General features: G+C 45.6%; 1 protein-coding gene across 1 annotated transcript in view; it reads right to left on the bottom strand.

Moving 5' to 3' along the window:
* Positions 1–12,352, bottom strand: part of RNF43 (ring finger protein 43) — a 59,572-nt gene extending 47,220 nt beyond the window's left edge. Inside the window, exons 1-2 of the mRNA XM_071447851.1 lie at positions 12,010–12,352; positions 10,613–11,901 (exon numbers count right to left, since the gene is read on the bottom strand). Of these exons, the coding sequence (XP_071303952.1) occupies positions 10,613–10,849 (237 nt within the window). The 5' untranslated portion in view covers positions 10,850–11,901; positions 12,010–12,352. The remainder of the gene's footprint in view (positions 1–10,612; positions 11,902–12,009) is intronic.
* Between the last annotated feature and the right edge of the window lie 236 nt (positions 12,353–12,588).

Raw genomic sequence — 12,588 nt, 5'->3', positions numbered from 1 at the left:
GATCTAAGAGATTCTCTGGTTTATTCTCTCATTTTCATTGCTAATGTTCCCTCTGTCTTCATGACAACCACCACATACCAAGCTGACACTTGCACAGACCAGTCTGTTAAAATCACAAGACACACTTGTGGCAATGGGCAAATTAGAGCCCATCACCTGAATGTAAAAAAATGACTGATTCTCCATGTTCTTCTGAAGTATTTGGTCTCATAAGGTCATGTAATGATTCACAGATGAACCGTGTCTTCATTACTTCTAATTAGATCGTGTATTGGAAAGCTCTAGAATATTACCATGTATTCCTGTTTCCATGTGCTCATCAACACTTGGGATAGCACAGCTACAGCACACACAGCTGTAGCCACCAGCTCCTTCCAAAGGGAAAGTCTGCTAGTTATTCCTTCCACCTGCCTCTTACCTTCCAATAATTATTTATCCAGAAGCCTCCTTCTTAATCCACATCTTAGTTTCTCTGGAAGCCTCTGCATTTGGGAAATTCAGCCAGACCTGCCCAACTGATGCCACTGTTGACTCCTTCACATCTACTCGTAGCACTCTGTGTTATAATTTCTATCAGCTTACCATTTTACAACACACTGCTCTGAGCTTTTGTGGATTGGAGCTCAGAGAAAACTGGAACCCCATCAGCCACCTTCCAGGGATTTTAAATAAGAGTTCATAGAGAAGTTAATAGTTCAATGATTTCATCCTCCCCAGTCCTTGGGTGAATACCACCTGATCCCAGCGACTGATAGTGGTAATTATGTCTATCTCCATCACCATCTCATCTCCAGACATTTCAGCCTGAGACAGATGAAAGAACAAGGAGAATTGCATTCATTTTTTCTGCTAGGAGTTTAGCTGCCCTAAGCACAGCTTTTAGACTTTAATTTTTTATAGATCCTACCAATTGTCAGGTGAGTGTTCTGCTTGTGACTGAAGAGAATCTAGCATTACCATTTTCAAGTTATTTCTTCTCTCTTCACTGTCTTCACGCATTTTTAGGCTGTTCGTCTTTTTTCTAATTTTACCAAATTTCTTGCTTTTCCAGGATGCTTTTATATACTTTCTTACTCTTATGTTTAGGTATCCTGATAGGCTTTTTTCATTTTTCAAGTATTTCTTGAGAGGTACATTTTATCTTCATTCTTACTGCTGTGTCCTCAAACACTTTGATGCAAAGGATGCAACTCCTGGTTGCCCTCTCAGATTCCTCTGAATGACCTTATTTGATTTCATGTCAGCCTTTTCCAAATTAAAACACAACTGTGGATGATTTTTGGCCTCTTAACATCTCAGCAGGAATAAAGTACATGATTGTCACTGTCCCAGAGTAGCTTTTCAGAAGCAGGATTTTGAATGAGGGTGTGGAAAAGGCCAATGCCAGCATGGCATTCCCCAGTTTGTTCTGTGGAGAAAGCAACCACAAAAGAGGCAGCCAGAGAAGGAGCACAAAGAAAAGAGCTGCCACCAACTCAGGCCACAACCAGGTGCAAGTGCCAGAAATGATGAAATGGTGGTTTCTCAACCAAAAACCAACACAAGTTGTTTAATGATCTTTTTTAACATAAGGGCTGCGTGTTGTACAAGCATGCGGGGTTTGTCCATCACTTAAATCTGACGTGCTTTGCTCACGGAGAAGTTGGGCAAAGTTTACAAACAGCAGCTTTGGGTCCCCTGGAGTGACAAAAGAGAGGTCAGAGGTCCTCTTAAGGAGGCAATGGAATGACCAGATTATCCCTCTGAGGAGAGCAAAGTGTTGGAAGGAAATGCTGACACAAAACAGCCTAAACCCTTCTGTGAACTGCTACACACAGAAAAGCAACGAGAGTAACTATTATTCTAAGCAAGATGAAAATTACAGAAGATTAAAAAAAGACATTTTAGAGAGCAGATGAGGAAAAAAAAATACCTGAGTGGGACTATATGGCCTGAGGCATGTTATGTGAACGAAGCCAGGTGAAACAGAGGGTAATGGGGAGGACAGTGGCATTTTGGTGGCCCCAGGGAAATGTTTGGAGAGAAGTGTCCAGCACTGACATTCAGGGACAATGTGCACCCACAGCATGGCTGCAGGAGTACCATCCAACAGGATACTTAGCAGCAGAGATACAGCATCACAAGCAGAAGAAGGGGAACTCTTATCTCTTCAGGACCTTGGGGAGGTTCCACTTATTTTAGAATAGAACTGTCTTAGTAAACAAAAAGTTATTCAGATCATTTTGCAAGGAACAGGACTCAGGACTGGAGCACTAACACAAACACAAACACTATCTCTCTTACTACTCTAAAAAGTAGTCAAGGCTGGGTTTCTGGAGCTGTATGTATCTCTACACTGGATGGTTGTGTAAAGAGACTAACTTGCCAAGATTTAACGTCTGATTCAAACTGACACACAGGAAGCTACAGGAATTATCACAATTCACTCTCTTATTTGACTTTCATATCCTCAGAGATATTCCCTATATTTAAACAATCTGAAAGTAACATTTTGGTGCAGGATCCTGCACAAAATTCAACTAATGAAAGAGCCAGTGTTCTCCACTCACTCCCTAGAACTTGTCTCTTCTGCTCTGCCATGTGGCCATCACCCCATACCCTTTCTAGACACTGTGCCTGCCCTGCTCTGTTTTTTGGCTTTTTGGCCTTTGTAAGGAGAACTGTTTCATATCTCTAACAGGACTAGAGTGCTGTTCATTTTTTACATCTGGATCAACTCAATCCCAGGGTGATTCTCTCTGAGTTTCTGCAATGGACATGTCCCTCCTACAGTTCGGCACCAACAGTGGCTGTCCAATGCACACCCCATGGAAACACAGCTGCTGAGGAGCTCTGAAAGTAGGAAGTTGAAATCTATCCTTTCATGTAACTTTGAACTAGAATTCACATACCTTTTACCAAAGCAAAGCAAATTTAATCCCCAAACTGCTTTACTTACATTCAGAAGTAACATGTCATAACCAAACTCAGTCAAAAGCTTTTGATTTGTTTCACAGAGTTTATGGCCAGAGGAATTTATTCAACTCCCCAGTCAGAACTGCTGTGTTTGACAATCCAGTACATCTCTGCCACTACCCTGATGCTAAGCACAATAATAAGCATTAGATTAACCCATTTGATCACTGGAGACCAAATTACTGAGATGGAGAACAAAAGAGAGATCAAAGGGCCACTAATGCCCTCAACAGACCCTTCAGGGATGGGGAAGTGACGAGGTGAGAATACATCCGTTGATTTAGGCAGATGATTCAGATCTCAACATGCACGGAAAGAGAATACACACCCAAAATTGTAGATAATTTGAATGGGGTGGCTGCAGGGGGGAAGAGAGTCTTCCACAGAAATCTGGCAGCACAGGAGTAACCCATACAACCTAAGCACATTCAAACCAATCTTCTCTCGACTACCTTTGAACACTGACCTACATGTTTAAGTGCCTTGTTCTGAAGTAAGGCCAATCCTTGATGCTCCTAAAAACAAGATGAAAACGTCCCAAGCCAACTCTTAGCCAACTCCCGCCTGAGCCGTGCTGGCAGCAGGCCCAAAGCTCCGAAGCATGAGATGTGATTACAATTCCTTAATGCAGCCTGAAAGTGTTGTGGGCAAATGAAAGGCTGTGCAGTGCTTCCTGTTCTTTACAGCCAGGGAAATAAGGGGGAAAATAAACAGATATTAAAACTAAGTCATAAATCACAGAACTCAAAGACAGAAGAGACCACCATGACCATCCACACCACTTCTGTCTACATTACACCTGTGCTGCTTTAGCCAAGAGCGAGATCTTGAATGGAGGAAAGACCAAAAGGGCAATAAAATATGAATGTGCATTACTGAAATGTGATATATTCCCTTGTACTGAGATTTATTTTATATTTCTGCTTTGTTTATAACCAAAAAATTCACTTATTTGGCCCTTGGCAATCCCTGCAACATAGACTGTTGATTATACTGAAGATGATAGACCTGAAGATCAAACTACACTGCACATTTCCCATTGTACTTATTACTTTTCTCAGTTTAGGTTAAAACTTGCTTGTTTTCATACTATGACTTTTGGGCAAAGTCCACAGAAAGCTTTTAGGCAAGGTTGCGAACATTTTAGGCATGTTTTTGGTATGTTTCACTGCATGGAAAGCCACAGAGATATATTAAATAAAAATGCATGTTAATTTTTGTCCAAAATCCAGTTTGATTCAAGAGAGCCCTCTTTGATCATACTGAGTTGGTGCTGTATTACTTTGACAATTCTGAAGGTTTTAGTTTAAAAATAATAAATTCACATGCAGTTCAGAACAGCCTTCCTCAACAGGAAATGCCCACCAAAGCTTTCACTTCATGAAGGCACAGAAGAAAATTCCTCTAATGGTTCAGGATCATTCTACCATAAATTCAGCCTGGCTGCAGCCTGCATCACAGGGGCCTGTTTCCCTTCTCCCGTAATCTCACCCCTCTGCCAGCTTATCTTTGGGAAATGTCCACTTGTTCCCTGGATGTATTCCAGGGCCTGTACATGGCCAGATGTCCTCTATTGACTGTCACTCACTCCAGCCCTGTGGGTTGAGTCTCCTGACCACAGATCTCTGCTCCAGTCCTGAGTCTCCAGAACAGTCACCTTTTTAGTACTGAAAATCTTCAGTTCAAGATGGATCTGCGCCCACCGTCATAAATAATTCAACTGCAACCAGCACCAGATGGTGCACTGGGAAGCTAGGAGATTTAGGTTTAAAGTCCTTAAGCAGGGAACAGTTTCCTGTCACACGTTTTCTGTGTGAGGAAAGGAGAAGACACACCATGGAAAGCTCCAGCTCAGCCTCTGTATGTGCTCAAGAGAATGGTGGAGGTTCAGAAACAGCCTCTAAGATCAACCTCTTCCAGCAGCCAACTCTGAGATTCCTACTCTACATCTGGATTTTAACGGCTCACCTTCCAGTTACACTTAAATCCTGCACCAACATTGAACCAATCCACACTGTGGGTTACACTGGACACTACCAACATGGCACTCATACTCTACATCCAATTTCTAAGAGATCTGTTTGGGCCAATTGGTTTCTTCAACACTACCAATGTCCCTGTGTTGGGTGGCTACAGCCTTTTTGAGTCACTGCTTTGTGTGTTCCCCAAGACAGCTTCTACTTTCATAGAATCTCAGGATAGTTTGGGCTGGGAGGGACCTTGATGCTCAGCTTGTTCCACCCCCGGCCATTCACAGGGACACCTTCCACTGTCCCAGGGTGCTCCAAACCCCATCCAACCTGGCCTTGGAAACTTCCAGGGATTCAGGGGCAGCCACAGCTTCTCTGGGCACCCTGTGCCAGGGCCTCACCACCCCCACAGGGAAGAACTTTCTTCTAATATCTAATCTACTGTCTTTTGGATTGAATCCATTCCCCCTTGTCCTGTCTCTCCAGGACCTTGTAAATAGTCTCTCTCCATCTTCCTTGTCAGCTCCTTCAGGTACTGGAAGGCCATGATCAGGTAACCCCGGAAGTTCTTTTTTCCAGGCTATACACTTCCAAATGTCTTAGCCTCTCCTGAACAGTGTCTACGTGCAATGTAAAAAAGTGTGTTTTTTTTCCTCTGTAGGAGCCATTCATCTCAGTGTTTCAGTGCAATTTCCTGTTGATGGTTTGTGTCAGAGTAACACTTTTTGGTACTTAGGCACCCATTTTTATTGTGCAGCAGTGAGGCCAAGTGGCTCCATTATTGCTGCTTCTGAGGCAGTTCTTGCACATTACTTAATGCTAAGTCAAGTCTGTGTACACGAGTACGAGCTGTTCCAAGAGGCAGAAACTGCTCCTTTGAACTGCCTCACATTGTGCTATCTGACCAGTTTATTCACACGTAATTTAAGTCCCCATAATCATTTGGTTCAACTTTCTCACTTCTCTGTCAACATTATGCACTCAACATGCCTTTGTTGATGCAGGAGCTTGGAGTAGAGAAGATACTAGGGTATTTACTTTGGGATGGGTTGGGAGCATAAACCTCTGTGAGCATTGAAGGAGGTGATTCCAATTCCAAATGCATGTGACTTGCAACACTGGGAACACTCTCCATTGTCCAGGGTGATCCTTTAAGGTTCATTGCAGCAATTCCATGGGATAATTATCACTGCTGTTCTGAACAGCACACTCCTCCTCTAACTGTATCTGTGATTGATTTTCTCCTTCTGAATGGTACATGCCACCTAAAAAACCAGGCGATTCAGGCTCCTCCTCCAATTCTCACTCAATACATCCTAAACAGATCAATTTGAATGTTTTTTAAATAATTTATTTTTCAGGGAGAAGACGAGGAAGGAGGATAATCCTTGGTTTGGGGGTTCAGAGCCTTTAGGGAGCTTTTTCTGTGGGTTTCTTCAATTGTGTTTTTAATTTCTTCAGGTGTTTTCCTGCAGTGATAAGTTAAAACAATGCACTCCATGGGTAAGTGAAAGCTGACTTTCTCCTACAATCCCCTCATTATGAAACTGCTGAGTTTGTACAGAAATGGAATAAAGTACTGTGAGACTTGCAATGAAATAATGGATGTTGGGAAGACTAGTTCTACACACTGCTTGCTCAGTGAGATTGTGCCACTGTCCCACACATGCACAGGAATTTTCTATGTGTCAGCATGTGAAGGGATTGGGACTGCTGATCACTTTGCCCTCCCTGTAGTAATGTGAGGTTATCCATCTCTTTTTAAATATCATTCAAAGGGGCTTTTCCCAAACTTTTAACACTTTTTCTCAAATACCCTAGAACTAGAGACTGTACCAACTCCTGCCACTCTGCACAGACTAAAGGAATCATCTTTTCCCCTGTGTAGAAGATCGGGGTTATACACACTCAAAAAGATATTAATGCTCAATTTTAATAATGCATCCTTGAATCTTGATCATCCTTGAACTGTCCTAAACAAGACTGTAAGTGATGAACTATATCTCAAATAAAAAGGGGTTTTTTCTTCCACAATTAGATTTGCACATGTTGTAATTCAAATTAGAAAAATCTTCTTGCAACTCCCTCCAGTGACTGTCTCCTTTTCTTTCCAAGACATTCCTTATTTTCCTATCTACCTTCAAACCAACATCAACTCGCTCCAGTAACAAGTGGAGACTGAGTCAAGGGCAAGAAGGAAACGAGACTTATTCCTCAAAAATCAGTCAATAGAGCAGCAGAAGTATCAAAAAAAAAGTTGAAAAATCTCTATAACAATCCTGTGAAAGGGAGTTAATTGGCAGCCACGGGAATTGCAATTCCAAGGGCATGTCAAATCCTGAGCTGCTCATGGATTGTCCATTGTTGGTAAGTTCCAAATATGTTCCTTCCAACCTACTTGTCTAAAAGCTTTGGTTCCTCCACCTGTAATAAAGGGCCAGGTTTTGATTTCCATGGAACTTTTAACAGCAGTTCAGGCTCCTACAATGGCCCAGCAGAGATCACAGAATCCTAGACTGTTTTGGGTTGGAAGGGTTCTTAAAACTCATCCAGTTCACCCCCTGCCATGGCAGGGACACCTTCCACTGTCCCAGGGTGCTCAATCCGACCTGGCCTTGGACACTGCCAGGGATCCAGGGGCAACCACAGCTGCTCTGGGCAACTTGTGCCAGGGCCTCACCACCCTCACAGGGAAAGGATTCCTTCCCAATTTAAACTTCCAAACCCAAATTTCCAGTTTGGAAACTGCCAGTGAGTTCCCCAGGTTCTTCTCATGTCCAGCAAGAGTTAATGCTCAGAGCTCTCTGAACAAGCTGGAGCACTGCACAAGCCTGGAGATGATTTCTGCAAGAAGTCTGAGGTGTTGGTTTTTTGACCTATAAAGGCTTAAGTGGCTCTGCCTGCTTGAGAAATTCCTCTCCCTTTGCATCACACAGCAGCAGCAGCATTGGAGTGCCAGAGGAACACTGCTGGGGTTACACTGGCAGGGCTGGCGGCTCCCTGGCATCTTCCTGCTTGCCCACTGGGCAACAACAGACATACAGAGATTTCCCACAAAACCACTCACAAGGGCAAAGGCTGGGAGGGGGAATTCAACGCTGGGGCTCTTTTATTGTAGGTAAAGAGGATATTGCTAAAGTTGGCTTCTAAGATGTAACACACCACAATCAAAGTCCATTTCTGTAGGTGATCCTGGAAAATAGGGCAAAGAGAAACGAAACCAGGAAGACATTCTGGTAGAAGCACCTTTGGTGATGTTCCATCACTTGCGTGCAGGATTTTCTGTATTAAATTAAGAATGCATTTCTAAAAATATATTGATCAGAGTACTATGAAGATAATTATAAATCATAATAAAGAAAACCTGACTTGCCTACAGGGCCAACTCTGTCCCACTGATTGCTGGGCAATCCTATTCTGCCTCTGAAAGAAGAGCGCACTGCTTTGGAAACAGGACTGGGCCATCCATGCCTCTCTTCCAAGCTAAGTTCTACAGTTTGTGTTCCCCTGGACAGGCCCACTGCAGCACCTTACAGAGTCTGACATAACCAAGACCTATCCAAAAATGCTGTAAAAACCCCACTTCTTGACTCAATAACTGTAAATGTACCATGTTATGTCCCTAAACTGCATTTGAAGAAGCAATTGTGCAGGTACGCATGCACAGCCATAAGTTTATTTATTAAGTAGGAGTTCCAGTGACATCAAAGTTAAGCACATGACCTAAAGTTTTTGCAAGATTGGGATGTTGACAACCATGTGCAAAACGAGATGTCCCAATAAAGCCTGATTCTGGTCTGTTTAATATCCCACTATTTAAAAGCAAACTGAAAAGTATACATCCCACTAATTTCTTACTTCTTTTGTACCTGGAGAATTATATCCCCATTTCCCATTTTTTCTTTCCAGAGGTAAGAACCCACTGCAGGATCAGGACCCAAACGACTCTAACATCGTCATTTTATAGGCCAAGTTTCAATATTTAGCAGCAGAATTAGAAACCACAGCATGAGATCTGCAGGAGAGGTCACACGTACACTTGGCTAAGTCCTCCCAGAGCACAGTGCCTGGCACCAGGCAAACATCCTGCTGCAGGAGGCACAGCCTGACCCCCTGTCTCAGTGCTGCCAGCTAAAACCAGGACTTCCTGCACTGGATCCAGTGGGATGTGGAGCAGGAGCTCACCTGAGCACACAGAGTAGCAGAGTCAAGGCCTGAAACACATCCAGGGCAGGTCAGTGTCTGTTGTGCTCAAACTCAACAGGCTGGATTAGTTTCCCCAGCCCTCTCCATTTGGAGGATGACTTTTAAAGGATGAAATTGGACACTATTCACAGCTTTTTATTCCAAACACCTGGTTGGTGCTGCTGTGATGGCACAAAATTCCCACTTGGTATTGCTGCATTTGGTTAGAAACCTCCACACATCCCTCAGGAGAGGTTATCATCCTCCCATTTCCAAAAGGTCCTACTCTATACTTTGTGCTCAGTTGCAACACCACTGTAGCTTTAGTAAGGAATAAATATTGACTTTCCTGGACATTGCCTCACAACAGAAGAGGACCTTGAATGCATTTGTCTCAGATTTTTTTTTAGCCTGGTAATATAATTTTATAGCAGAGATTTCATCCTGAGGAGTTCAAAAGGCATGGAAAAGCAGGCTTTATTCATGTCACAAATTGTCAATGTTCACTTTCAGACAGGTGACCATGTTCTAAAGCTGGCTCAACTGTCCTTCTCTTCTTAAAGTACACAAAATTTATTACTTTCATTTAAATTTCCAGACTTCAAATGTAATTAAGATTTCAACATACCCCATTTAGAAAGGCCTGGAAAAGTCCAGGAGAAAATTAAGACTTAATATTAATGCAGGCTATTCTGTAATTTTTTTTTTTTTTTTTTTTGTTCTCAAGAATAAAGCACACAACTGCCAAGCAGATGAGCTACAGAATGGAGAAAATGCACACCAGGTCTCAGGAAACTGAGCTCCAAATGAAGTGTGTGCAGGAGATGGGTCTGTTCAGTGAATGGCTCAGCTCTGGCTGTGCAGCACGTGCACTTCCTGCCCAGGTGTGGAGATACCTGTGGCCTTAATAGATTACCCTTAATAAAGGCCAGAGAACAGCATTAATTCATCTATAAAAGTACCTGGTGGTGACACCACTGGAGCTCCTGTGTAGGTAACATCCACCCTTTAGGTACAAGCAACAACAAGCAGGGCCAGGGATTCTGGTGGGCACAGCCAGGATGAGATTCGGGGCTGAAACAGAACCCCGACCTCGGCAGAGTGTGTGGAAAACCTCATGAATTTCAGGGAAAAAAATGCTAATCCTGTCTTCTGTCAGATGTTTCACATCCCGACATGTGACTTGACACACTCAGCTTTATAACATCAATTAAGATACGAAATAATCTCTATGGAATCAGCCGACCGCATCCACAATTCAGCAGTAATCAGGCGCAGCCACAGCTCGGCCCCGAAGGAAGGCTCAGCCCTTAGCACGATGCTGTCCCCTCGGCCCCTGTGACCAAACCCGCGGGGACAGCGCACGAAGCGCGCCACAAATCCACGCCGGGACAGGGAACCCAAGGCACCGCTCGGGGAGCCGGGGCAGCCAGGAGGGAAAGGGGACAGGCTGGGGCGGGTGGCGAGGCCGCTGGAACACGACCAGGCACCGCTCCTTTTACCTGGAGCAGTTTCCCTTCGGCCGGAGTCACCTCGGCGACGCTGGCGAACTCCCCTTCCAGGATGATGGGCTCCACTTTGAGCGGGATGACCCTGATGATGGCTTTCTGCGCCGCCGCCCGCTCCGACTCCACGGCCGCCGCCAGCGCCAGCCCGGTGTGGCCCAGTCCTGCCTGCAGGGTCGCCATGAGCAGCCAAGGCCAGAGGACAGCCAGCTGCACCTGGGGGCCAGCACTCATGCTACCAGCAGCGGGCTCCGGCCGCTCATACCGCTCGGGAACGCGTCCTCACCGCGGCGGGCCCGGCCGGCGGCACCGCTCCCGGGCTCCGAGCCGGCTGCGGACAGAGCCAGGGGCCGCAGAGCGGGGCTCGGTCACCGCCAGCGCGGCTCCCCGGCGACGCCGGCTCTCGCCATCGCCGCTCCTCTTGCCCCGTGCCACGTGCTCAGAGGCCGCCGGGAGCTCAGAGGCATATTTTAAACAAACAAACTAAAAAAAAAAAATTCAAAATCCTAAATTGTGAGTCTGTCCTCCGGCAGATAAATCCAGAAGGATCAGCGAAACAGGTTGCAAGCAAGAAGTCAGTTTGGGTGCACAGGGAGCATTAGGAACTCCTCGGTCCCACCGAGATGAGGCACGGGGAGGTCTCCCCGTGGATGCGGAGGCCTCCTGTCTCCTGGCCAAGAGTTATGAAGACCCACAGGTTCAAAATATCCATCCCAAATATCCTCCAGAGACACCTCACCTTCTTGCTAGCATTTCCCACAGCATAAGCACAACCTTGAATGTTATCTGCACCGATTGGTATCCTTCCCAGAAATTAGGCAGGCGGTATTCCTTGAATTTATGGTGACAAGAAGGCTTGCTCCAGTACTGTTCCCTTCCAAACGAAGATGATCCCTTCCATCTTCCTCATGCCAGAAGCGTTTCATTCAAGTTTGGAGATCAGCTTTACTTTTCCCTCAGAAATCCAAGCTCACAGTCTGACTCCGAGTAGAGTTCTCAAAGATCATTAATAAAGCACAGAGCTCCTCTTCATGGCTGGAAGTTCCCAGGAAATAAAAAGGCTCCCAAACACTGCCAAAGTTTAGACACGAAGCCCAACAGGTATCAGGCAGAAAGTTACGGCGTATCTGGTTTCTCTCGCACTATTTCTGTGCGCGCCCCAGTTCCGGTATGACCACTTCCAAGCACACGTTAAGAAGATCCTGACTCAAGGCCCCACAAAATAAAATAGAAAGCTCCACGGTCTGCCCAAAGGTCACATGAAACGCATCGACGAGTCTTCATAACTGGGAGAATTAAGACAGAAAGTGTTTTTGATTAAACTGAAGTTACAGTGATCGCATGGCTCTGGAGAGAAAAGAGGATATACAAGAAAAAAAGAAAACTTTGCAAACCTGTTAGGCAGTGAGCCTGCTGGAGTCCGCAGGGGCCGGGCCGGGAGGGAATCCTGCTGTAAATCCCAGGCAAAAGTTATTTCCAGTAGTTTAACAAAACCGTGTGGCTCTCTCTGATGATGTTTGGGTTCGGTCTTAAAAAAAAATAGAATCGGAATTTCTAACCAAAAAAAGTATTTAAAAAAAGAGGAAAACTCTCTCTAGCACACACGCAGCAGGCAGGTAGGTGCAACCGGAGCTCCACAGCCCGAAAAAGGATCCAGGGAGATCAAAGGGAGAAAATTATAGCAGACAGAGAGCTCCCGAGGCAGGCATGGCTGAAAGTGAAGTGTCCGCATGTAATCGCCCGACCTGCGCCAGCACCCCCGCGCGCTCCGGGAAGGTTTCCAAAGCGCGGCGTCCCCGCAGCGGAGGCGGGCACCGGCCGTGCCGGCAGCGAGCGTGGACGGCGAGCAGAGCTGGGACATGGGCAGCGACCCGGCGGCGGAGCCGCTGCCGGGAGCGCGGGCGGCGGGGCGGGGGCCGGAGCGCGGCTCCGGCGGCAGCGGCGGAAGGTCCCGACGGGCGGGCGGGGGAGCC

This window comes from Agelaius tricolor, unplaced genomic scaffold (genome assembly GCF_023055355.1).
Source record: "Agelaius tricolor isolate 1412-34295 unplaced genomic scaffold, bAgeTri1.0.p SCAF_25, whole genome shotgun sequence".
NCBI classification, from domain to species: domain Eukaryota; kingdom Metazoa; phylum Chordata; class Aves; order Passeriformes; family Icteridae; genus Agelaius; species Agelaius tricolor.
This window is presented reverse-complemented; position numbering and strand designations above follow the sequence as displayed.